This window comes from Durio zibethinus, chromosome 21, assembly GCF_047325235.1.
Source record: "Durio zibethinus cultivar Kanyao isolate XHJ-2024 chromosome 21, ASM4732523v1, whole genome shotgun sequence".
NCBI lineage: Eukaryota > Viridiplantae > Streptophyta > Magnoliopsida > Malvales > Malvaceae > Durio > Durio zibethinus.
The window spans coordinates 6,443,700-6,470,225 of record NC_143182.1 but is presented as its reverse complement, the minus strand read 5'-3'; the positions used below and the strand labels follow the sequence as shown (position 1 = coordinate 6,470,225).

The 26,526-nt window shown below is 32.8% G+C and overlaps 4 protein-coding genes and 1 pseudogene across 6 annotated transcripts; 4 read left to right on the top strand and 1 right to left on the bottom strand.

The window, feature by feature from the left end:
- Window positions 1-1,028: 1,028 nt before the first annotated feature.
- On the top strand, window positions 1,029-3,174 carry LOC111305210 (FCS-Like Zinc finger 8-like). Its single transcript, XM_022902523.2, has 3 exons — window positions 1,029-1,816; window positions 1,918-2,766; window positions 2,878-3,174. Exons 2-3 carry the CDS (start codon window positions 1,973-1,975, stop codon window positions 2,945-2,947), a joined length of 864 nt encoding a protein of 287 aa, XP_022758258.2. The 5' UTR covers window positions 1,029-1,816; window positions 1,918-1,972; the 3' UTR covers window positions 2,948-3,174.
- Window positions 3,175-6,961: 3,787 nt separating this feature from the next.
- On the bottom strand, window positions 6,962-9,870 carry LOC111305209 (uncharacterized). Its single transcript, XM_022902521.2, has 3 exons — window positions 9,597-9,870; window positions 7,402-9,466; window positions 6,962-7,315 (listed from the first exon to the last, which is right to left on the bottom strand). The coding sequence occupies exon 2, from the start codon at window positions 9,113-9,115 to the stop codon at window positions 8,477-8,479; it is 639 nt and encodes a 212-aa protein (XP_022758256.2). The 5' UTR covers window positions 9,116-9,466; window positions 9,597-9,870; the 3' UTR covers window positions 6,962-7,315; window positions 7,402-8,476.
- Window positions 9,871-13,055: 3,185 nt separating this feature from the next.
- On the top strand, window positions 13,056-14,352 carry LOC111306091 (late embryogenesis abundant protein D-34-like; annotated as a pseudogene). Its single transcript, XR_016331356.1, has 2 exons — window positions 13,056-13,941; window positions 14,046-14,352. The product of XR_016331356.1 is annotated as a late embryogenesis abundant protein D-34-like (transcript).
- Window positions 14,353-16,138: 1,786 nt separating this feature from the next.
- LOC111306426 (late embryogenesis abundant protein D-34-like) lies at window positions 16,139-18,381 on the top strand. Of its 2 annotated transcripts, XM_089750579.1 has the most exons (4): window positions 16,139-16,866; window positions 17,010-17,300; window positions 17,422-17,493; window positions 18,078-18,381. In XM_089750579.1, exons 1-4 carry the CDS (start codon window positions 16,681-16,683, stop codon window positions 18,108-18,110), a joined length of 582 nt encoding a protein of 193 aa, XP_089606705.1. In that variant the 5' UTR covers window positions 16,139-16,680; the 3' UTR covers window positions 18,111-18,381. The 2 variants fall into 2 exon arrangements, with proteins under 2 accessions (XP_089606705.1, XP_089606704.1); XM_089750578.1 differs by lacking the exon at window positions 18,078-18,381 and having other exon boundaries at window positions 16,146-16,866; window positions 17,422-17,922.
- Window positions 18,382-24,941: 6,560 nt separating this feature from the next.
- LOC111306090 (transcription repressor OFP16-like) lies at window positions 24,942-26,004 on the top strand. Its single transcript, XM_022903995.2, has one exon. It carries the CDS (start codon window positions 25,127-25,129, stop codon window positions 25,841-25,843), a length of 717 nt encoding a protein of 238 aa, XP_022759730.2. The 5' UTR covers window positions 24,942-25,126; the 3' UTR covers window positions 25,844-26,004.
- Window positions 26,005-26,526: the final 522 nt, after the last annotated feature.

Below are 26,526 nucleotides of genomic sequence, written 5' to 3'. Positions count from 1 at the left end.
AACGAAAACCACATGGAAAATCCTGACTGGAATGCTCGATCTTATTCCACCCGAGTAAAGTATAACCAATTTCTTACATTAAATGTTAACGTTATTTTTTTCAACGAAGAATACGAGAATGTAATAAAAAATAATAAATAATGAAATTTGAATAACAAATTTATCATATGCTATTTTTTAAAAATAATTAAATAAATTAAGTAAACTAATTAAGCTTCGAGTTCAAGTTGTTTGATTTTGGCATATAAATTAAGCAAATATTTCATTGCAATAACCCCTATGGAACTCTATTATATATTGTAAACTTTACCAGCTCATTTCTGCTGTGAGAGTACTTGGGTTTTTTTTTTAAAAAAAAAAAACATTTAAGACAATAACAAAGAGGTACATCCAGGAGAAAACAGGTTAATTTTCTTTTAATACTAAACAAGCAAAATTATTAATCCCCTCCAATTTTGAAGTAATTAAATAAACCTTTAAAAGGTTTAACATCACTATCTGGTGACTTCATTCAATGGTCTCTTTTTTCTCCTTCATCAACAGGTAGAATTGGACTAAACCATATATAACAAACACCGGCATTTTTCACTTGGTTTCATCCATAATAATGGCCTTGGCTTGTCTTTGAAATGCAACCTCAGGTTTGAATTTGATTGAAGATTAAAAAAAAAAAAAAAGAGTCTAAATAATTAAGTAAAGCTATTTACTGCTCAGGTGACATCATGAATTCATGATCATTCCCTTCGAGTGCGTGCGTTTATTTCTGAAAGAGTAACAGTGAAAGATTGACAACAGTACAAGAAAGTGAGGGCAAAATTCCATTAAAATCTGGACTTAGAAACTCAATCCACAAAAGGACAAAACTCAGTTCTGTTTTTATAGAATAAAAAAAAGGTAAATGAAAAAGAAGAAAGAAATTTGCTACTGGAAGTTTTCAGGCTTTTACTGCAAAACCCCACTATTTCTCATGCATAGTTGCAGACGCCTCTCTTTCTCTCTTTAAAAGGCACACCCAACAACAAAACTCCATCCTTTAAGCCAAAGATCTTTTCTTTTCTTTTTCTTTTTGCCCTCATACCCTTTCTCTCTCTTTTGCAAAGTATTGCAAATTCGTGGCGATTTAGCAGGGCTCAATAAAGAAGGCGTTGGCAGAGTTAAATCGATGTCAAGAATGAGAGCCCACTAACAGAAAGCAAAAGTTCAGACATCAGAGAGAGAAAGAGAGATAGTGAAGCTTATCTTTCTATATATATTTCATTTACTTGATGGTAATGATTTTTGTTTCATAGGGAATAGCAAACATTTATGCTCCATATTTGCCTGAAACACCCAGGACTGTAGATAGTTACAGTTCTTTGGCAGTAAAAAAAAATGGCAGAGCAGTTGTTGGTGCCTGCTCTTGATCATGTGCTTTGCACGCGGGATATTATGATGGGCATCGATTCTTGTCCTGTTGATGCAGTTGATCAAAGAAACTGAGACCAAGGACGAGAGAAATAGGGAAACCAAGTTTTTTTGTTTATACGTTTCTTTTTTACTGTTCTGTCATGGAGGCTACAGAGATTTAGGAAGCATTTCAATTTCCTAGAGTATGCGTTAGTTTAATGAAATAATAATAAAAAAAAACTTGCATGGATTTGTGTGTAAGGTTTGAGAGGTATTTGCAGTAGAATTTCAGCAGAAAAAAAGAGAACTCCTTTTCTTTTCTTTTCTTTTTTTCTTTTAAATTCTGTTACCTACTTTTGAACGTCTAAAGGTGGATTTTTGTGACTAGCGCAAGCAGCAATCGATGGTGGTGTGACATTAATCATTTCTAGTTGAGTTCATGCCTTTTCTGACTTCCCATCTCTCTCCTTTCAGTTTCATGTTCCTTGAGCTTAATTGATCTGATGCTTTCCTTTGTTTTTGGTTTTGCAGTTGCTTCATGTTACAATTTTTGGGGGCTGATATATACGTATGATAAGAGGTAGTTATGCTAAGGAATAGGTCCAGAGCAGTGACCAGCAAGCAAGCTTTAATGGCTGATCACGGCTCTCAATCATTCCCTGCTCATAATTACACTAAACCAATCTCATCTTTCTTTGGTTCTCCAAGATTTAAAGCTTTCACTACAAAAGGTCTCACCGAGACTGAAGCTGTCAAGAGTCCTACTTCAATCCTTGATAACAAACCATTGTTTCCTTTTAGTAACCCCTTTGGTTATGATATTAACCAGCCCAAATCCCCAAAAGTTTTCTCACCTAATAAAAAACAGCACTCACCCGAAAAATTAGAATCAAAAGGTATTGGTCTTGCTCTAGTCGATACACTCAATGATAAGCCAGTTGAGGATAAGAGTTCTAGCGAGACAAGTAAGAAAAAAGTCTTGTTTGGGACCGAGCTTAGAGTTCATATTCCTCCAGTCCCACCTTCTATAGTTTCTCCAGCTCGTACTTCTCCAAAATCTCCAACTGATTTTGGAATCAAGACCAGGAATTCACATTTATTATCAGCATTTGGCTCTCCCAATTCTGGTATTTATATAAAGGATTCTCCTCGGGTCTTAGCTGGATGTCTTCCTTTTAGGGAAATGGAGATGTCTGAGGATTATACATGCGTGATATCTCACGGCCCTAATCCCAAAACCACCCATATTTTTTATAACTGCATTGTAGAGAGCTGCTGCAGTGTATCGGATAAGCCCAAGTCCGCACCAGAGAGTTTCCTCAGCTTTTGTCACACATGCAAGAAGAATCTTGAACAGGAAATTGACATTTATATTTACAGGTTCGCTTCCTTTTTCTTCCTCCTGAAATCCAACTTTTTTATCTGATAAAACTAGATTCTGTTAGATCTCTTTAAATGCATAATCTGATCATTGTTTGCTCTGTAATTCAGAGGTGAGAAAGCTTTTTGCAGCCAAGAGTGCCGCCATCAGGAAATGCTCCTGGATGGAGAGGAGAATTAGGAATTTCATTACTGCTTGGAGAAATTATTTTCGATTGCGAATAATTGGGAAACCAAACATTGCTACTTCTTTTTTTCTTTGTAGTTTTTAGTTTTCTTTCTTTTTTTTTTTTTTTAACTCCTCTCCTTTGCATATAGAGATAAGAGAGGATGAGATCATGTAGATTTATTAAATTAATTTTGTTTTGAGTAACTATTTATATGATTGCCAATGGGCTTTCCCCCCTACAGTTCTTTTCTTTCCTTGGCTTTTCGATAGGTGATGATGCATAATTGAGAACTTGCCTTTATATCTCTCTTTCTTTATTTTTTCCCCATTCACATCAATCACCCCACCTATAATTTAAACAGGCAAGACCAATTATTTCACTAATGAAGATTTTGAAACTATTGATACCCATCTCTGTCTATTTTGGTTGAGAAAGAAACATCTTAAGGAAAGATTATTCCATGGATTGGAAGTTTAAAATATAAAAACTGACTTTCAATGAAACAGATCCAAACTCCAATCTCTTTTCTAGATCAATGCTTACATGAGTAAAGCAATTAAAATATAAGTAGTAGTTGGGAACTTTGATTCATTGTGCACAGATAAGTCCAAATATTCAAATTGTAACGGAGAGCTTTTTCAACGTGAATTATCAACCCACATCATTGCCAGGTCCCTTTTTCCCTATCCTTTCACAAGGAAAAGGTAATACGATAATGATGAATAATAATTAATGGTGAGAACAGTAATAGCAAAGATAATTTGTATTAAGCAAAATAAGAGAAAGCAACCTTCATTTGGTGAAATCCCATGATTGTTGTGTTTAAGTATCGTTTATAACAGAATCAGAAACTACCATAACCAAGATTGGAGAAGTTGAAGAGGAACTGGATCAGAAAGAAAAAAAAAAAGAAAAAAAAAAACCGAGACAATAAATGTCAACAATCCCCCAACTTGCTCCTAATTGAAACCAAATTATGCAGGTATAGTTGGGTTTCCCGAAAAAGGTTAACATTGCATTTGAATTTTTTCCAAGGGTGTAACTATAACAAAATGGGTGAAATGCAACTTTGATTATAAAAAATTTATTGCTTTGAGAAACTCTATCATTATTATTTTAAAAAATATTGAAATATAGTTCGCATATGAGTAAAAAATTTTATATCATTAGAAAATTTTAATGAGATATCCTATATATATACATGAAAGACTTAAGAATCTAATAGCTTAAACTTTTGGACTCAAGTGGTATTCAACATATATGTATAGATTCTTTAATGTGCTCCCAAAGGCTTTAAGTGTGGTTTATCTTTCTAATAACTAGTATTAGAACTAAAAAGTCACAATTCAAGTCCCAATAATATTGCTAGGAAGAGAAATTATTAGTAGATCAGAGGGTGACCATGTCAATCAATTTCATGTGCTTGAATACTGATATTAAAATGTTCAATTTGGATGCAACCAGTATATGATAATATGCAAAAAAAATGTGAGGTTGTCTGACCCAAAAGAAATATTGATAGGACTTACTCGCACGAGAGAATCAATATGAAACTTGATTAGAGCTTACAAATGAACAGAGAAGATTGTTTGGATATGGTTTAGATATGAATAAAAAATTTCATATCATTAAAAAATTTGAATGAGATATCGAACAACCTAAGAACTTAATAGCTTAAGACTCAAGTGATATCTAACATATATGTATGTACTCTTTGATAATATGATTATCTCCTTAAAAAAAAAAAAAGCATTAGAGAAATATATATCCAATAGTTCCGGTCAATGTCGTCCCCAGGGCCAGAATGGCTGAATCCATTATTAGGGATGCTAAATCCATTGGCATTCTTCACTTAATCTAATCAAGACGGAAAACAGCAATGGTTGCGGGCTTGCAGCTATGTTCAGGTTTTATTGCCATCTTTAGCAACTGTTTAACTCAGCCTCAACATCTCGATTTGAACTATCAAATTTCAAAGTATCTCAGGTAAAGGTGTAAATAATTCAAATTTCAAAATATTTTAAGTAAGTATGTAAATAATATATTAATATTCGTAAATTATTCGAATTCGATTTGAATAAAATTCGAATTCGATTCAATTATTATCGAGTCAAATTCGAGCTCGAATAATTTAACTCATTGATCAAATCGAATTTAAGTATTTTTATATCTGATTTAAATAGCTCACGAGCTTAATCAAACTTTTATATTTAAATATATTTTTATTATTTTAATTAATAAAATATCTCGAATTTAAGTTCAAGTTCGAATACAAATAATCGAATTTTTATCAAATATAAGACTCGAACTTATTTTTACATGTTAATCGAATTTAATTGAATGAATTTGAGTAATTCAATTTTTATTTCGAGTCGAATTTAAATTACAAAAATAAAATTCGATCGAATTTGAATCGAATTTCAAGTCTCAAATTTCAAATTGAATTTGAACACAAATTTAATATTATATCAATTTAAATTTGATCGATTATATCCGTATTCTCGTACGAAAGAAGTGGGGAAATACATATTTCACAAACTCCTGTAGATCAATTTTGGACTCAAGTCAACTAGACGAAACAGGACACGCTGAACATTAATTCTTAAGAATAACTAAAGATGGGCCAATTCGTTCGACGAGCATTGATCTTTATCAAAGTACACATGCCCTGCATATTGTTAGATCGACACGTATGGACTATGGTCCAAAATTCATTCAACCTTTGTTAATTGATGATCGGATCTCTCTTTTCCTTTATTCATTTGTTTGCAATTATATAGAAATTCATGCAAAATCAGTTGATTGGCCCAATAAAATGACTAATACAAAACAAAACACATGGTAGGGACTGGGAAGCAAGCGCAGCAACTCCCATTATTGTTCAAGGGTTACTTAGCTGGTTTGCACTTGAAGACATGAGATGACAATAATAAGGACAACGATTTTTACAATCCTTCCTTCTGAATTTAAAAGGAAGCTAGAAACATGGTTTGATATTGAAAGCATAACTCCCTCCGACAACGTTATCACCGAACATCTATTTCGAGCCTCGTTGTCCTTAGCATCAACTTCGATGAGCCCAAAAGAATTGATTTAACGTTTGGATTCACCGTCCACGATAATTAAACAGCCCTGACAAGAGAATGCACAAAACACCCATTAGTCTGAACAAAACTCAAGGCACTGAGACGCTCTTTTCACAGTAGGCTTCCCAAATCCGAGTAGAAAGGAGAACAAAAGGATCAACTACAAGTTATCAACCCTTTCAGCAGGATTACTCTTTAATGTTGAGAATAAAGAGGGGTAAATCCAAGATTGACCTAACAAACTAACACCAATGGAGCATCCTCTTCTAATCCTGCCCCCTAGGGAAGAGAGAGCAAGCCGGTCTTAATCGTGATAAGTTAAGGCTGCGGATATTGGGGCTTTGTCAGGAGTATTGGGTTCTACTCTAGTGTGATGGCTGAGCTATGGGCAGTGACAAGTGTGGGAATGGTCTTCAGTTGACAGTAAATCCTGGGATAGAGTTCTTCGAACTTGAACCTGATGTGTTAGCTGCTCTGCTATGATATATAATTAGTGATCAAATCGATTCCCCACTTGTTTTCGATTGCAGGAGACCCTCTTCAGGAAGTTTGCAAGGGTGAAGATAATCCACATTTCAACAGAAGCCAATTCCAGTGCCGACTTTTCGCCAAAAAACTGGCGACACTTAACAATCTCTGCACTGACCGGGAACCATCAAATTCGTTGAGTAGCTTGTTAGTCCGGGACAAAGCTGACGGTTTCTCTCAGGACTTGTAACAATGTGGTGTTTTAAGTTCATATAATGTTCACCTTTAAACTACACCGACGCCCGAGACAACGAAAGAACTAATACTGACTCTTTTTTTTTGGGAAGAGTGGGGCAGGTGCTTAGCCCATTTTCCATTTCACTTCCAAATTTGAACTTTTGCGAAATGAACACGAGCATTTCGAGGCCTCTAGTTACCGGGCTCGAAGACGAAACTACTTGCCAACGATGATAATTTAACATTCCAATAAATAGACATTCCAACATACTTGACAAAAGCATCATAATGCATAAATACAAATGAAAAACACTAGTAACAAAAGAACATACCGCAGCCTGAACATTAACATGGCTCAAAGAAATCTAGTCCAAAACAACATAAGCCACTGCTTAAAGAACACGTTGAAAGGCGATGACACTTGGCCCAAAAAAAAAAAAAAAAGGAAGGCAAATACACCTATAACAAACATTTCAGAGAAGTGCTAGAACCAGATACGGTTCCTACAAGACTTGCATTAAAGACTACAACTAACAAGAACACATCTACTTTAACAAAGCCTCCTGAAATACTTATCCGAGTAGCTTCCTGAGGAAAAATATATAGCAGATCATTAGTAACAGTTAACAACGATTTTTTACTAAACTAATTAAATTTAAGGTAAAAGAAAATACCTTGTAAGTAGCTTGGCACGGTCAACAATCTCCAAGAAAGATGGGCTCTATGAACACTACAGAGTGGAATTACCCATTAGGACGAACAAGACATTAACAATACTTGCAACAGGTCATGGCAACATTGGAAAACCTAACAAGCTTCAGAAGCAGAAGTTACAGATAACCACTTTACTTCCTCTTCCCACTTTTTCCTTTTTAAAAAACAGAAAAAGATGGTGAGGAGGGAAAACAACCCTGCAGAGTGTAGAGGAGAAAAATCCTTACCAAAAGAAAGAAGAGCATATGGAAGATATTTGATAGTTAAGCAGCCAATTCAGGCAATGAAGGACAAAGGAAAAGAGTTGCAAGAAAATGAACGATCATCTAGGCAGGCTAGTTGACAGGTTGAAAAAAGTAACAAGGGGACTAATCAAAGTTAGACTAGTAGAAACAAAGGACACTGATTGAAGACCAAGGAAATTAAGATGATCAGAAAAAGAATAAAACAGAAACCTAAGGAACTTGGGAAAGAAATTTAGTGGAGATTCTAGAGATTACAGTATATACATCGCATCCGATGCTAAAGGAAAAAATTAGTCAAAGTTAACAACTGAACTAACACTAAGCACCAAGGACTTGATGTAGTAAAGTTGTCAGCTAACAAGTACATAGTTTCCTTCAAGCCCAAGAGATAACTAGGCAGTAATCTTTGCAATTTCTTGCGAAAGGAGAGAACAGACAATCTTAGATTCTAATGTAAAGCTCCCTTCAGCTTCCTGAACAGCCTGAGTCATCTTCCATTCCATCCAAGCTTACAAAAGCCATAAATCACATACCTTATGCATCTTGTTAATCAAAGTTTTTCATAACCAGCACCAAACTCTCACAAACCATCAATTCATAAAGCAAAATCCAGAGATTGTTGACCTAGCATTGCCATAACTTTTTCTCATTCCACCAGCCAAAGAAAGCTAAAAAAACTCATACTGATCCATGCTGCCAACCATCTTACTCAATCTATATATAATCTAAAACTAACTCCAAATTTGCACAGTAAACTTATTTACGGGAGCTGAAAGCTCCTTTGCTCTTTCTACTCAACGGTGTTGTCAAGATTGAGAATGCGACGTAAAGTCTTAGTCGCAGACTCAGAGTCAGCACTATGAAAATGTTCCGCCACAGAAGGGTTACGCTCCCTGGTAGGAGATGCAGGCGCAGACTTGGCAGTTGGGTGAACATCAACAACATGGTCAGCAGCAGGTAAATCAAGGGATATGGTCCTCTTCACACGAAGTGAGAATTTGGGTATTGGCAAAGAGCTAGGTGGCGGTGAATTGGAATAAGCAGGTCCAGCCCAAAGCTCAGATAACAGAAAACCTTCCCCCGCAATCTCCTCATTAAAAGATTTATCATTTCTAGGGTCTCCGTTGTTCTTGATAGGAATAGGAGAGCTTCTCCTGGCGGTTTTCGAGTGTGTTCCATTGGCTAAAGGAGATGGTGTATTTGGGGAAGATGATGATGCTGAAAAGTGAGGGGAAGATGGCCGTTTGGTTATAGGAGTAGAGCTATGATTAAACGGGGTTGGTAGTAATCCTGCGTCGGATTGAAAAATTCTACAGTTAATCCCTCTGAAATTTCTAGATGGTGATGACCCAAACCGAGCTGGTCCGTGTGGCTTCACCCTGCTACAGTACTGATTCCTATGATGCGCCACCACAACAAGAGTCTCCATACTTTCCTTAATTTTGATAATCAAAACCCACTGATCCTACGTTAACTCGGTCCAATGATAACCCAATCTCCTCTTAATCCACTAAATCCCCTTTACAGGCCACTGAAATATAATAAAGGTGAAAACTGAGGCTAATATCATACCCAAAACGACACCGTGAAGTTCTAGATCTTCGCCATCACAGATCCAACAACATGATACTAAAATCAAAGTGATTTACCTTTTTTTCTAAATATACTGGATCAAAAACTCCATAGATTCAAGGAAAATCATGGTAATAATAAAAAACCCACAACTCTATTGCCTCGAATCAACCAAGATCTTCGTAGATCACAACCATCAATCATCTAACTGTACAAAAAAAAGGGAAAAAAAGAAAAAATTGAGAAACGGAGGAAAAAAAAAAACCTGAATCCTAAATTAAGAGCAAAGAGAAATCTCAGTCATTTTCTTCGAAGAAACTTGAAAGTGGGAAAATTACCAGAAAAAAGTGGGCCCTCCAGAAATTTTAGAGAGTGAAGTGACCTGATATTGTTAGATCTGAAGAGAGAGTGAGAGTTTCTTCTTCTTTTTTCTTCTTGTTCTTCTGGTGAACAATGATTTCATGTACAGTTAATGGGTAATGTTTGTTCTTTTTGTTTTTTTTCTTTTTGGTTTCTAATTTTTTGAGGATTTTTTTGGTTTTGGGTTCAAATCAAAACGCCATGAAAATGAGAACCTTGAGAGGGTATCAAAGAGAGGAAGCAGAATCACACGGATCCGAAATGACTTCTCTCACAGTTATATCGTACATGTACTGCGTGCTCCCCCGTTTACTGTTATTTTTAGTCAAGTGGGCCTTGTTTTGACCCGATTTACTATTTTGACATTTTATTAATCCTTTGACACGTAGGAACCAAAATTACGTTTTGTTTACTTCTGTTTTGTCGTCCAAATATTTTTATAAAGGAAAAATCATTTGAGATACTATTAAAGTTTTTTAATTTTACGAGTGAAATTAAAAAAAGTGATATATATTTTTAAAATATGTATATTTCTTTAATTGTGCTTGTAAATTTTAAATTAAATTATATAAAAAATTTTATATTTTGTAAAAATTTAAAATTTATTTTATGTATTATAATTTATTTAAATTTAATTTTTGTATTATTTTAATTTAATCATTAATTTCATCTATTTTTATACCGCATCTTGCTTGTGCTATGGCTTTGATTTCATTGTATAATATATATTTATATATTTTGCTACTTCCTACTTGTGCTATGGCCAACTGATGAAAATTCTTAAAACTCTATCAAATTATAAAGGGCACGTGGAATGTGATGCAAAATCAAATTACATTTAATTTACAATTCAATTTTTTTTTTCACAAATTAAAGTATTTCATGAAAAATGTTTATATTTTGAAAACTAGTATTTCAATTCCAAACATGTGATGTAGATTAACGATCATTTTATACCTATCTTAGTGAAAGGAAATAAAAGTTGAATGTCTAATAGGAAATATTAAAAACTAATAAGATATTTTTTAATAAAGAAATAATTTATGTACTTTTTTAACAAAGAAGATTATAGTGTAAGAATTGAAGATACATTGAGATTTAAACTGTATTAATTTTTAAAATTTTTTACATAAATTAATTGAATTAAATTTAAATTCATATATAAAGTTGTTTAAAATTTAATTTTAACTGAATTAATCAATTAAATCAATTTAATTGGGTTAATCAATCGATCATTATATTAATTTCACTTGTTAACAAAAATGATTTTAGAGAAAATTTAATTTTTAATTAATTTGATTCGAAAATTAAATTAATAAAAATATAATAAAACTCAAATATAAAATTAAAAATATATGAAATAAATCATTTTATTTTTTAAAATTGTTTGAGTTTTTAATTTAATACTTTGATATTTAAATTTTTTTGGATAATTTTATTTAATTTATTACAAATATAAAAAAATTAAGAATTTAAAATATAATTTAATTTAAATATATTTATTATTCGATTAACAAAAAAAATTAATTAAATCAACCAAATTTAATTTAATTAGTTAATTTTTGAAATTAACATATTTGACTTGGTTAATAAAAATAAAAATAATATAATGCAGTTAATTTATTTTTAAATAATTTAATTTAAAATTAATCCATATGATCAAATGAATATCTCTATTTTTATATCTTTTTATATAAATTTAAAAATTAAAAAAAAAACTTTATCTATGACACAAAAACATGTGCAACTAAATAAAACTTATGAGCAAAGCAGTTAGCATGTGCAGTTCAATGAAAATGTCGGTTGTAATTTGATTTAAACTCTTCAAAATTTTGTTTTTAATTTATTATTCCACCAAACAATAAAGAATAGGAAAGTCCCCATGCGTTATTCATATCACATGCTGAGACTTGTTACGTAAGTTTGTCCCATTTGATGGCACGGACCGTTAAATTAGTCGCTGGAGAAGGGCAAAGAGGTGAAGGATATTTTGGTAAAAAGGGGAACGCAGCTAACGTCGGAGTCGGAGTCGGAGTCGGACCCATAAAAGTTGAAGCATAAAGCTAAAGATAGAGATAAAAAGGTTGGTCGGATTGTAGTGGGATTCTTGATAACTATTCACAATTAACACGTGCCGGTTCTGGGGGCCACCATCTTACCCACTCTTTAACTCTACACCGTCCGATCATAAACGTACTAGTGGTATCAAAATTTTGAAGAAAATTTTGATGAGTTTTAGCATCAAGTGGTTCTTTTCTTTGCTTGGTGGTCAAAAAAGTAAAAAGTTGGCAAAAGAAAAAAGTTTAATTCGGCTTTTACTTTGTACGCCCAAGCCCATTCCCAACTCCCTAGTTTTTCATAGATTGCCGACAACAAATTTTTTTTCTTTGTTACACGATTAAACTTATGTCCAATAATTAAATACTATTATATGTTTCAAAAAATAATAATAATATTTTTTTCCTACTTAAATGGTTTGAAATGCATGATAAACTTTCCTTTTATATGGTCATTGTATTTGTAGATGGCAAAGACAACATGTTTAAATATTATGGTTGTATCTTTTGTTGGGATATGGAGCTTTTTCTAATGTTTACACTTCTTTTTATAATACATAAAAAGATGTCGACGCTATTAAGCAATATTAAAAAATTATCTTTTGATGTTTTGGCTTTGATGAATGTGTCTAAGCTTATAATGTATTCCAAATTATCATTGCTTGCACATGATGGAGGAGGTCCCATACACATTTGCTTTCTTGAGTTTTATTATTTTGTTGCCCTAAAAAAATGGCAAGAGTTTATTAGACAATCTTGAACTCGATGACTTTGATTTGTTCATCTCGTTCTGATTAGAAAAAAACTAATTTATCTTTGTTGTGAAATAAAAAAGAGAGGAACCCCGAACATTTTTTAAGGTTATTAATTATGTCATGACAATTAGTCAATTGAGTACCATTTTTCCTAATCCAATCAAAAGGGTGCCAAATGTTCTTACGGAATAACAAAATGAAAAAACACCTCTTTCATACTTAGCCGTCTTGGGCCACAATAAGCCCATATTGACCCTAAGGCTGAGGCCCAAAAAATAAGTTCATTTGCTGTGAGCAGCCTAAGTTACTTTCGCAGGTGATCAATAGCTCCTGACTCATGTTTCTCATCTTCTGACATTAACAAGGAAAATAAATCAAGCGATGAAGAGGGAAAAGGGGAAGAGCCGGAGAGCGAGGATTTTTTTTCTTTCTTTTAACTTTCCAGTTCTTTTGCTCGGACCCAGCCAAGTGTACAACAAATGCTGATTCAGGTTCAGCTTAAGCCTTTATCCTTTGCCATATGTCGCACAGGATTCGTTTTTACTTGGGAGCATGATATGAAACCCGACCACCACCTGTCAACCCAAGCTCCAAATGTCTCGTTGCGTAGCTGAAACGTGTAAACTTAATTATACGGGAACTGCGCTTTTATATACTCTAATAATGCATCTCCTGAACCCTCCGTAGGTTTTGCCACGAATTCAATCAGCCTTCGATTTACAGTTCCACGCAAAAGAAAATGAGCCAGAGACAAACAAGAAGGCCCCAGGCAGACCAAGCTTCCAACCCGGAAGCTATCAAGTACGGCGATGTTTTTGATGTCACTGGTGGATTGGCATCTAAACCAGTTGCACCAAGAGGCGCAGCTACCATGCTTTCTGCCAATACCCAAGTGCTGGGAAAGCCGCTGGATGCCGGTGCTGCAGCTGTTATGCAATCTGTAGCTGATGTAAACGATAGTTCGGGTGTTGTTGATCCCGACCAGGGCGATGAGATGGTCGTTAGAGAGGGCGTCGCCCTTTCTAAATCCAAGAGATGTCCCAGGAAAAGTTGCTGTCACTGAAGCTTTTGCTGGCCATGTAAAATATATGCATGTCCCCTGGTTTTGTCAACTCGTTACTATTAATTATGATATAAATCCTAATAGATTGATGGTTTTTACGAAACAAATGGCAAGGCAGTACAATCCACCTGATATGCGAGGCACCTCTCCATCTCCAACTCCAACTACAGGGCATACGTGGTGGACAACTCCATCTCCATCTCCGACGAGTGCGGTAGATCAAAGTGGCATCACCATTGGAGAAGCTTTGGAGGCAACAGCTATATCTGTTGGCTAAAAACCGGTTGACCAAGGTGATGCAGCTGCAATACGAGCGGCTGAGGCGAGAGCTGCTGGTAGCAATGTAACCCAACTTAGCGGTCTTGGAGCCAAAGCTGAAGCTGCTGCTATTTTCAATACTCGTGTGGCTTATGATTATAATAAGATCACTATATCTGATGTTTTATCGGTAATTAGGACTTTATAACACTTTCCCCGTCACTTAATTAGTTAGATTGCAATAATTAGTAATTTGCCAAATCGTCTTTAGTTAGTGATATTTCTTTGGGACAGGGTGCTACTGCAAAGTTACCTTACGATAAAGCAGTGACAAGTGAAGATGCAGATGGGGTAAGAGGTGCGGAGCTGAGTGACAAGCCTGACACGATGGTCACACCTGGTGGAGTGGCGGATACCATGGCGACAGCTGCTAGGGTAAACCGGAATGATAAGACATGAAGAGCTTTCCTGTGTATTATATATAGTTACTCATGCTAGTGCTATTGGGCAGCTTTAACTTTCAAGATTTTGTAGCAATGAATCGAGTCCATCTTGGGCTAATGTATCGTTATACGTATAATATCTTAAGTAGCAGTAACTGTAGTGTTCAAGTTTCCTTTTATAGTAATAATATTTTGCTTAATTAAACCTTGCTTGTCCCATAATGGTAGACTGTCAATTATAATGAAGTTGGATTTGGATTTTCACGCATCAAAGGGGGTTAACGTGGTAATGGATTTTGACTGTGAAGCGTCCGTTCTAACTCAATATTAGTAACATCGAAATTTGCAGTTCGGCATTAGGCGGCCAATGGCCAAGTAGAAAAGAAAAACGTTAGACAGTCTATGTAGTTATAGTTAAACGAGACCCCAACATGTACCAGAGAAGGAATGTCAAAGTGTGATTTTCTAGATATTTGGATCCCTTCTATGCACCTGGCCTCACAGAATTGGAAGAGCATATCACCTACTAACATTGGATTACAATAATTCATAATTGTCAGAATTTACTACATAGGACTACAATTAATCACAGTTCAGAATAGTATATTGATCATAAAAAATTTCTTCACCTGATGTATCCCTGCATAACAGCATTAATTATAAGATTATACTAAGAAAATCATAGGTAAAATACACCACTCGACAAGTAGAATGGGTGCGTTGCTTTTGGCCGTTTGGGTCGAATTGAATGAAAGTCAAGAGTCCAATGAAACGCAGTCGATAGTTTTGGTTTGTAGGATCTTTTGGTTCATATCATATCAGATCGGAGGTTATCTGTTCGGGTTGGATTCAGGTCATTTCTATTCAAATCATATCAGATTGAGGTTATTTGTTCGGGTTGAATTCATATCATTTGGGGATTGACATTTTGGTTTTATTCCTGATTGACATTTTAGTTAATTTAGATTTGGATCATTTAAGTTTAGGTACTTTTGGTTCAAGTTTTTTATTTTTAAAATCAAATAAAATTAGATTTTGAATAAATTGTTTAATCAATTGGATCTTAATGAATTATTTATATAAAATCCGATTTTATTAACAGTAATTAAGTTATTTTAAAATTATATTTTATTAAGTTATTTAAATTACATTTTTATTAACTTGTAAAACATCTTAAATTTTAATTTTTATTATCATAAATATTATTTATGATATAATTGTGAAAAAAAAAACTTTGGTTAATGATATATATTTTAAATGCAGGTCATGTTTGGAGTTATTTTAAATTTGGATCATACGGGTTGGACACTTGAATTATTTGGATTTAGATCATTTTTGGGTTTCGTTAGTGACTTTTAAAATCATATCAAATTGGATTTTAAATGAATTGTTTAGTCAAATTGGATCTTAAATAAATTATTTAGATAAACTCAGATTTTATCAATTATAATTAAGTAATTTAAAGTTGCATTTTTCTTGAAATATAGAATTTAAAAAAATATTTTTATTAATATGTATTATGTAATTTATATAAATAATATATTATAGTGTAGATATTTAAAAATATGTTGTTTTCAATGTCTTAAAATTTAATAAATGAAAAAAACAAAATATTAAAGACTAAATAAAATACAAAATATAAAATATTTTATTTAAAAAAATTTATCTAGACTGATTTAGATTCAGCAATTTACAAATCTAAACTGAGTCTAGATAAAATGTGAGGCTTTAATTTGGATCAACTAGAATTAAACAAACATATATAATGTTAATATTCTGTGCGGATTCAATTTAATTATAGACAATTAAATATCTTTATATATGATTTATTAAAATATTATATAAAAATTATATTTATAAGTGATGAATCTTATGTATTTTTTATAATAAATGAATAAATATAACATTATAATTAAAAAAAGTTAAAGAATAAATGCTTCCTGAAATCATAACTTTATTAAACAGGTTGCTCTGATGTTCCTCTGGTGAAGGATGGGGGACATTCTAGTTTGTTGCTACAGACCAACCTAAAGTACGTAGCCGGTTGCCAAGTGTCAGTCCCATTGCTTACTGGTATCATATGATCCAAGTCAAGTACGTCTTAACTCCATTTCTTACGCCATCTGTCATAGTGGTTCCATTAATCTCTTCCTGACGCCGAAACTTGTAATTTCAAGCCACGCTGTAAAAAATATGGCTATACGTGGCTCTGTGGCGCACACCACATGCTCCGTACTTGAAGCACCCCGTGGACTTCCCTCGGCAGCCGCAGTACTCTATCCGGCTCCTTTTCAGTCCATTAAACACAATTGCACAAAACCTCCGATCAACCAAACTATGAGCCAGTAACAACCAAGAAGGCCACGGGTTGATCAATTCCTTGATCAGGAATCTACCAAGTTTGGTGATGTCTTAACGTCACTGGTGAACTGGCTTCAAAACCTATTGGACCACAGGATGCCGCCGCCATGTAGGCGGCTGAGACCATGGTCCTTGGACAAACACGAAAAAGTGGTCCTGCAGCCGTCATGCAATCTGCCGCGACCTCCAATGAAAGAGATAAAGGCCTCGTCAGGGACGATGAAGCTAACGTAGCAGGAGATGAGGGCGCCTCCGTTATTAAGTCCGACGCGGATGGCGAAGTTTGGATCATAGAAGCCGTTGAAGGACAGGTCAATTATTGGATCTTTACTTCTTATGTACATTGTGAAAGTCGAGTGACTTCATTAATTAGGAGTTATATTAAGCTTGGTTTATGCTCTAAGAGTATGCATAATCTTATTAACAACTTTAAATTCTTCTGTTATTGAGACAGGTTGTCGGACGATACATCCAACCAGAAGTTTCAGCGGTCACTACTCCAGCAACATTGCTTGCTCTTGATCCAATTACAGTTGGAGAGGCTTTAGAAACGGCATCCTTCTCTGCTGCTGATAGACCAATTGACCGGAGCGATGCGGCCGCAATTCAAGCTGCTGAAGTGAGAGCTACTCGCAGTAACGAGGTAATGCCTGGCGATATCGCCTCCGAAGCCCAGTCTTTAGCCACTCGTAATTCTCAAACCTTGAGGTTTGAAGATCAAGCCACCCTCTCGGACATTTTATCAGTAAGAGTTTTTTACCGAATTTTCCAATTGGTTTTTATTTCCAAAAAAAAAAAAAAAAGAAGATTCATATTGGATTCGAAATGTAATTTTCCTTTTAACAAGGTTTCAACTTTTAGTGCAGGATGCTACTTTGATGTTGCCAAGGGATAAGGCAGTGACTCCTGAAGATGCTGACAAGGTGGTAGCTGCGAAGGTGAGAAATAATCCTAACATGACTACCACGCCTGGTGGAGTGGGTGCTGCCATGGCTGCAGCAGCTTGGCGTAGTCAAAATTCAACAATTTAAATCTTTGGATCATACTACTTATTTCACTTTTTTTTTTTTTTTTTAAGTTATGTCATGCTTACTAGCTTAATTTAAGTTTTGACATCGTGTAGTACCCTTAACATAGTCACTATGTTACATGTGCCAGTACCCTAGTAAAAAGATATATATAATCACTATGTTACATGTGCAATAGATGCTTTCGAAATCAAATATTGATCTTGTATATTTAATCTTAATGGGAATTTGATTGAATTAGTAAAAATCAAATATTTTGTTTATAAGTTTAGTTTGATTCACGTTGTCCATAAATAATTTTTTATAGACAATTTATAAATTTAAATATAAATTTTTAAGTTTTCCTGGTTCTAAACTTAATGCTCTTTCTTTTTCTTTGGTCTGTTTGTTACTGTGATATATGCTTAATCTGTCTTCATTAATTGAGATGGATTGTCTGTATGTCTGTTTCTCTATCTTTGAAAAAAAAGAATAATAATATGCCTCTGATGCAGAAATGTGAGACGGGGTTAATACTTCATAATTAGTCATTGGAAAATGAAGTGGTTCTACCAAAAATAAAAGTGAAATGGTCGATGTTGATGTCCTGCCAGTCGAAAACTGAGTTGGTTTGGCCCAAGAAAACGACCTCACATGGAAAATGTTAAGGCTAAAATAGTTTGGTCCCAAACAGAGGCCAGCATCCACTTGGTTTTGTTGTCCTTACGGCCCGATAAATCTTCGTTCGGAATGTGTACGATGATATTCTTTTTTTTCCCTTCAAACTGCTTGGTTGATCACCTCGTTAGAAATATTAATTTTGTTGACTTGTCAAATGACTTCAATTTGCTTCTGCTTCTTTCTATTGGGAAGACAACTTTTTATGAATGGGGTCTTGTTTCGAATCGAATCCAGTTTTGGGTTTAACAGTACAAGTAATTAATAGTAATTTGTAACCAGTGGTTCAATGCATATTAACATAATATGTAATTTCATAATAAATAGTTCTAAGACATAACAAAAACTAGTATTACCATTATGTGCTTGGTGAAATAAGAAAATTAAGTAATTTGATAACTAACAAAATGTAAAGATAATCAAATATAGACTTGTCTAAGGATTGTATGAGTGTTGGGTAACCAAATCCAAAATATTAAAATATTTTTTTTTTTTTTTACATTAAAAATATTTAAATATTAAAAATATAATTATTTTAATAATTTAAGTTTTAAAAAACTTGGACCTTTTAAGGCTGCATGGTTGAGCCACGCTGACCTTTAGGAAAGAATTCTAGAACGTCCATCGGACCGGCCCGAGTCAGCTCAATACATGGATAGATTTAAGAAACTGCAGTAATATTACTTTTTATTTAAAAGAGTAAAGAATTAATAAATTTTTTTAGCTAATAAATATAAATTCATTTCTTCTGGAAAAAAATTTATAAATATAAAGAAAATATTATGTAATAATATTATTTTTTATTAAAATTAATAAAAAAATAAGAAATTTAATAATTAATGGATTGAAAGATAATAAAATACGATAATATTATTTTTATTTAAAATAGTAATAAATTATATAATTTGATCATATACGATTGCAAATATAACAATAAACAATAATACTATTATTAGACAACAAAAGTTAAAATTGTTTAAAGAAAACTGGTAAATGAATGGTAAAAAAAATTATCTTTTCTCCCCAGTCCCAACCGGTTATCCGGTTGAGCTAAGGTAAAATTAATGATAGGGCGTACATGCCATGCTAGAACCTTAAGGGAAGTGTTCCAAGAAGAGAGAAAAATGAAGTTATTGGGTGAAATTTGTGAAGTTTTTTATTAGAAATAATTAAATATAATATAAAATAAAAAATTAAAATTGATATATTAAAAGGTTTCATTACATAAATGATTGTGTAAAATTAAAAAAATTTAATATATTTTTTAGATAAATATTTTTAATAAAAATATTGATAAAATTTTTATTATTTAATAAGTATGATCAAATTTAAATTATAAACAATATTTTTAATTTTTTTATATGTTATTTTTCTTTACTTTAAACTCTTTCAATTTATCAATTTGAAATTTTTATTAAACTATCTTTAAAGATCAATTTATCATGATTATCAATGAAAAGCAAATGGGAATCAAGATAGCACCCATGAAAAGCAAATGGGAAAAGCACCCCTAAGTCTCTCATTGGGAATCAAGATAGCGTCCATAAAAGAACCACGGACAAATAGTTAATGTGCAATGAGGTTGATTTTGATAAAATATATACTAGTATATCCAATAATTTTGCAGAACAGAACAGATGGGAAAGTTTCACTGACTTAACCCGGTTGGCTGGCTTATGGGCACAGATCCTCCACCAGGACACTTTCTACGGCTCATCTTGAAGATCTGAACCTGACGAGCGTGCTCTCTGAATTGGCACTGCCGCACAATCTTCTTGGGTTTCTTTCTAGGTCTTACCTAACACACATGAGAAGTATGAAAAAGAAGGGTTTCTTAATTTTTTTATATTTCAATGATTAGTCATATTTTATACGCTGGTCTTTTCTTGCGTATTTCATTAAGAAAAGATATCGCAGTTAGGATGAGTTAAGCAATCATCGAGAACGAGCCTCCGGACCCCCCCCCCCCCCACCCCAATCATTGGATTACTAACCAAGTGTGATGTGGCTTTGAAACTTCTGATGATAGGAACAGGTTAATGTCATTTCTCAAGTTGACTGTATGATGTTATATAGGTAAGTGAGGGATCTCTGTCCTTGCCAGCTGCTTCCGTCTACTCCACGTTTCAGTTTTATTGAATTCACAGCTCTCCTACGAAATGAACACAGAGGGAGAGAGGGAAACTAAAACAGGAAATGCAACAATTCTCATGCTTATGGCCTATGTGCTTAATCAAGTGCTTGAGTGGTTGCAAAATCGATTAATCGTTAGGGAAACAATTAACTGAACATAACATCTGACGTTCTAATTAATCAGTTGTCAAATTACTGAATTTTTATTAGTGAAAAGGATTGAAGAAAATTACTTAAAAAATGTTGATCGATTTGATTGACAGATTCAAGTTAAGTTTTCACCAGGCACAAAAATTCAGATTTAAAACAACAATTCAGTATTCACGTAACTTTAGCTTGTAGCAGTCATTTACTTGTATTACTGTTTGTTATCATTATGGCTATTTTCATTTCTTTCTCTTGACTAATGAACGAGCTCAGGCGGGGACCAACCCACCCCAAACCAAATAAGGTGGCCCAGCGCTTAGCCTTGGAAGTAAGAAAGAAAAGCAGGATAATTACCATAGTTGGTATATAGACGATTGAGTCGAGCTATTTTTGAGTTTCATTGAAATTCGGGTGATTACACAAAGAAGTAGCTTGATCAGCTGCAGAAATTGACGTTGATTTCTCATGCTAACTTTTTCTTGTCTCGCAGTGGATGGTGGCCACTCTGTTGCCATGTCCTTCTCTGAATATTACAACAACAGTTCTGCTGCTTCCTTCTATTGCTTCAGCTTTTCTAACGGAACATTTGTGTGTCTATATATATAAATATAAATATATATATATATATATATATTCCAATTGATTTTGGTAAAATTAATTTAAATTCACGCATTACAAAAAATCTCAGACGTCATTTGTTGTAACAGGTAAATTTACATGTACAGTGAAAGCAAAAAAACTTGTATATATATATAAATATATATTAAAATAATGCAACAACTCATATAAAGTGAGATTAGGAATGGCATCGGGTCAAAGCTCGTTCCGAATCTGATTCGATTTTATGTTTTAGCATATTCGAATTTAATCTTATCCAATTTTTTAATATTCGAATTCGACACGATCCGATATTATGTAAATCATATTCGATCCAATTCGATTTAAAATTAATAAAATATTATTTTTTTAAAATATAAAATATTATTTTTAAAATATAAATATTTAAAAATATCATTATATAAATATATATAAATAATTAATTAAAAAATATTTTTTTATATAATGTCATGTCGGGTTGGATCGAATTTTAGGCATACCCGAACCCGAACCCGACCCGACCTCGATTATTCCCTAACTATACCCGATCCGACCTTATCCGAAAATCAAAATTAAAAAAAAAAAACTCAATCCCATAGGATTGGATCGGACCAAAACCCGTCGGAGACGAGATTGATTGCCGTCCCTAAGTGGGATACTACTTCCAAATAAATTAAAAGATTCAAATTACCTTTGGTTTATACATAAATCACACATTAATGGATACAAAGTTTGTGTTACCCATCAGTACAAACATTTTATAGCTTTTATGCTCCCTTGTATAAATTTTGCGTGAAAATAATTGATTTTATGTTTATAGAAAATAAGGATTTATATATATACATATATATATATGTGTGTGTGAATCGTAAGTTTATATGCGAAACAATTAAAACAAAGAATTTTGAATTTGAGAAAAATTAAAATTTTTAAAAATAAATCAAGAAATACATAAATATAAATAATAAAAAATTATATAAGAGTTAAGAAAATAAATAAAAAAATTTATTTTTGATAAAAATAAATAGTATAAAAATATTCAAAACTTTGATTTAATATGATTCAGTTTTTTTTATCTTCCGAACAATCAATTCTAAAATTATGAAATATAAAATTTAATTTATTATTATTATTATAAAAAAGAGAAGAAAAGGAGAGAAAGATAATTTAAAGTGTTCAATATAAAAAATGAAAATAAAATGAACGTGGAAACGTTGACAAAAGAAATAAAAGTTGAGCAAAGAAAAGGATGAAAGTATATTGTATATATGTACAATATATAATATTGTCTTTTGAAATATTAATTAAAACTTAATTATGAATATTCTTGATCTTGGCCTAGGCAATCTCCATTTAGGAGATGTTATTATATATTGTACATATATTAGCGTCAAAACATTGGATGATGCATTCCATTACCTAAAGTAGTGATTGAAGTTAAGAGTGTAAATGATACATTATTATTTGTAAGTTATTCAGGTTTGATTTAAATAAAATTTAAATTCGATTCGATTATTATCAAGTCGAGTTCAAATTTAAATAGTTCAACTCATTGATTGAGTCAAATTTGAGTATTTTTATATTTGATTCAAATAGCTCGTGAATCTAATCGAACTTTTATATTTAAATATAATTTTATTATTTTGATTAATAAAATATCTCGAATTTAAGCTCGAATATAAATAATCGAGTTTTTGTTAAATATAAGAATCGAATTTATTTTTACATATTAATCGAACATAATCGAACGAGTTCGAATAACTTAATTTTTATCTCGAATTGAATTCAAATTAAAAAAATTAAATTTGATTAAATTTGATGCGAGTTTCGAATCTTAAATTTTAAATCAAATTTAAATTTAATACTATATACATTTGAACTTAATCAATTATTTCTAGTTGGGGTTCCGTTGGACACAAATAGAAGCAAAAGGATAGCTGGATTGGCCGACCTTGGGGCTCCCTACCATGTGCTCTCAGCTGTGGTCGTTTTAACATTGGTTGGACCATCCCTGTAGCCTAACTGACCTCTCTCTTTCTCTACGCTGTATTCCGTGACCGAAAACGCCTTTCCCCATTCTTTTATATTGCCGAATATCTACTAAGAAAAATAATTATGGGTACGTAGCAAGCATTCTTTCAAAGATTTTGCAATAAATTAGCCTCCGAATACTTGTCAAGACTGTTTTTATCATAAGCGGGAATCCAACATGTCATGAACATGTTTTAATTTAATGCCATTGAAAATTACAATAATCTAATTTTCTCACATTATCCGTCGTATAATTTTTATATAAAATTTTTAAAATTATTTTTAAATTTTGTATAAATCTAATTTTTTTAATGATTTAAAAATACATTTTTATGCTAATTTAATGCATTTAAGATTGAGAAATATGATTTATCCCACTTTTTTTTTCAAATTTTTGCACTTACTTATACGACATATAATATTAATGTAATTATAATATTTTATTTATGAATTAATTGATTTATTCATAAATTCATTAATCAATAATTATATTATGTTAAAAAAAATAAAAATTTAAAATAAAATTAATGAAACAAATAACATGACTTCATAATATTTTATTTTAAAATATTTTTCACAAAAATCAAATTTTAGTAAAAAAAAAAAAAAAACCTGCTTTACGAAATCTAAACCATGTGAGTAATGATTATAGATTTTCACTCGTCAAATCAAATATAGTGAATTGGCACGCATGAGTAGCAGGTTGGTGGGGACAGATCTGGAAATTGAGAAGTGAAATTAATGCAGAGAGAGAAAGAGGTGTATTTATAATTTTTCTTCTTACAATCAACAAAATATATGAAGTTATGAGAGATTCTACTCCACTACTAGCGTAAATTACCAAATTTATCCTTTGACTGCAACCTTGCGTACCACTTGAGAATGCAAGTTGTGGAACCCAAAAACTAGACAAGTCAAGTGATAAGATAATCATAGCCACTTGATTTTGATCCATCACTTTCTTTAGCTTTGACAATCAGAGGACAATTCTCCCCCGATTATGACCACTCCAATTACAGGGTATATAATCAACATGCGTATTAACGGTTGGTAAAAGAAATATTTTGATTTTCTTTCTTTAACGTGGTTTCAAACAGAATCACAAAAATGCCTCTGTCGTTGCCCCCACTGTATATACTTTGGCATGTGCAGCTTACGTAAAACTTAAGTTTATCTTTTATTTTATTTTAATTCATTTGTCTTATTATATAGCAAAAAATACAATGTTTTAATTAAATTATTTTCTCTTCGAAGCAGGTAAAAATGGTTAAACAAACTCTGGAAGGTTTTTTTTTTTTTTTGTTCAATCGTAGTGATTTCATTTTTATCAAAAATTGAAAATAAAGTGATTAACACGTAACAAACTCAAAAAATATATATAAGTTGGGAATAATGTAATAATTTTTATCTGATATCATACTAAATATTTACTTTAAAAATAATTAAAAATAAATAAAAAAATTTAATTTAAATATAAAATTATAAAAATTCAAAATTTAACAGATATAAAATAATATGATTTAACATTTACAACATTTTATTTTTTTTAAATCTTTTGATTTTTAAAAATATCAAAAATTAAATCTAATAAGTGAAATTAAAAATCTAATAATTTATTGAACCACGTGACTCTGGTCATTATCTTCAAATCTGGTTCTAAATGAAGAGAATGGTAAAAGATGTTGTAAAACATATCAAACGACCAAAATTAAAAGTGAAATTTCTCAATCTATATAATTGTTTTCTACTGCATAGTATAATAATTTTCGTGAATTGAAATGATTGACATGTTTCATTGTCGAGAACTTCTTAGAGTTTCGCCATCAGCGCTCTCTCTCTTTCCCTTTCTTCACAAATATATTAATGGAGCCTCCTTCCCCTTCATTTGCCTTCTAAATTCTCCTAAATAAACAGAATTAAGTTGGAGCCTGGAACTTCATTTTCCTTCTCTGTCTCGGGTCACAAGTTGGGCGAAATTATGCCAGGCACCCTGGGCAAAAACCTCAATCTTTGCTTCACCAAGATCAAATTCCCCTTAACTTCCCAACCTCCCTCTTCCCTGTTAACCCCAGATGATGACAGCCGTCCATTTCCCTCCTCCGACGCCACCGCATCAACACTCCTCTTCAAAAACTACAACTCCCTCTATGACAACACGTTTGACTACTCAACCTCTAAATCTTTGACCGCATCATCACTCTTCTCCGAGCCCGAGCCTGAATCGGATTCCGAACCCGACTTGGCTACCGTTTTTGCCACACAGCGCTTCTTTTTCACTTCTCCAGGTAGCTCCAACTCCATCATTGAATCAACAGCGTCATCAATCGCCACTACTATGGGGTCATCAGATACCCTATTAGCCAGCACTTCTAGTCCCATCAATAATGCAAATCAATCCTCAAACGATGGCTGTGATCACCCGAGTCACGAACACAGCCACCCAACGACCGTTAAAGACAGTGTAGCTGTTCCAACTTTCTCTCCAAACCCGTACATGGATTTCAGGAGATCCATGCAGGAGATGGTGGAGGCACGAGACTTAATCGACGTCAAGGCTAACTGGGACTACTTGCATGAGCTTCTCTTGTGTTACCTTGCATTGAATCCCAAAAGTACACACAAGTTTATTATAGGAGCATTTGCTGATCTTCTTGTTAGCCTAATGGCAGCCGAGGGCGGTGGAAGCGGCGACTGAGACGTCATTGAGATTACCGGCGGTAGGATTCCAAGGCAGTGATTGTAAAAAACATGTAACAACATTTGGTTGCCAATCAGATATTGATTATCTAATCTTGTTACATTTAATCTAGTAATACATATACATGTGGGGAACAAAAAAGTTGGTCCCCTTTTTTTGTCTTCTATACTTGCACATACTACAACTCTATCACCTTATCTTCTATGCTTTCTCCCTGTGGTCCTTGTTTTTAAAGCATTGCAATTTGTTTGTTGATTATAGATTTATTAGTTAGAATGAATTTCATCTGACATAAATAATTGACTTTTTTTAGGGTTTCTTCTTCCCTTTTAAGTGACTAAGAATTTTAATATTGGTTTGGGGAAATTAACATTTGTCACACAAAGGCATAAAATGTCAGGTAATAACTTTTGGCATTATCGTAGAATGTGTGTAGAGCTGAAGTTTGTATCTGTAGTATAATTTCTAATGCAAACAAGTTGCTTATCTTTGTTTGTACTGAAAAAAGTATCAGAAATGGCTGTCTCTCTCCCTCGCAAAAAAACTTCTGTTTCTGACTTTCAAAATTTGATGAAATGAAACATGGGCAAGAAATGTAACAAACGTAAAAAAAAATGGTAGTAACAAAGAAAATAAGGGGATGAGAATGTATAGATTCATATAAAAATTATCAAAACCAA

Bases quoted from the DNA above. Each gene is read 5' to 3' on its own strand.
- LOC111305210 (XM_022902523.2), top strand. From the start codon at position 1,973: ATGCTAAGGAATAGGTCCAGAGCAGTGACCAGCAAGCAAGCTTTAATG. The intron at 2,767-2,877 runs GTTCGCTTCCTT...TCTGTAATTCAG, and splicing joins ATTGACATTTATATTTACAG to AGGTGAGAAAGCTTTTTGCA.
- LOC111305209 (XM_022902521.2), bottom strand. From the start codon at position 9,115: ATGGAGACTCTTGTTGTGGTGGCGCATCATAGGAATCAGTACTGTAGC.
- LOC111306426 (XM_089750578.1), top strand. From the start codon at position 16,681: ATGGTCCTTGGACAAACACGAAAAAGTGGTCCTGCAGCCGTCATGCAA. The intron at 16,867-17,009 runs GTCAATTATTGG...TTATTGAGACAG, and splicing joins TAGAAGCCGTTGAAGGACAG to GTTGTCGGACGATACATCCA. The intron at 17,301-17,421 runs GTAAGAGTTTTT...CTTTTAGTGCAG, and splicing joins CCCTCTCGGACATTTTATCA to GATGCTACTTTGATGTTGCC.
- LOC111306090 (XM_022903995.2), top strand. From the start codon at position 25,127: ATGCCAGGCACCCTGGGCAAAAACCTCAATCTTTGCTTCACCAAGATC.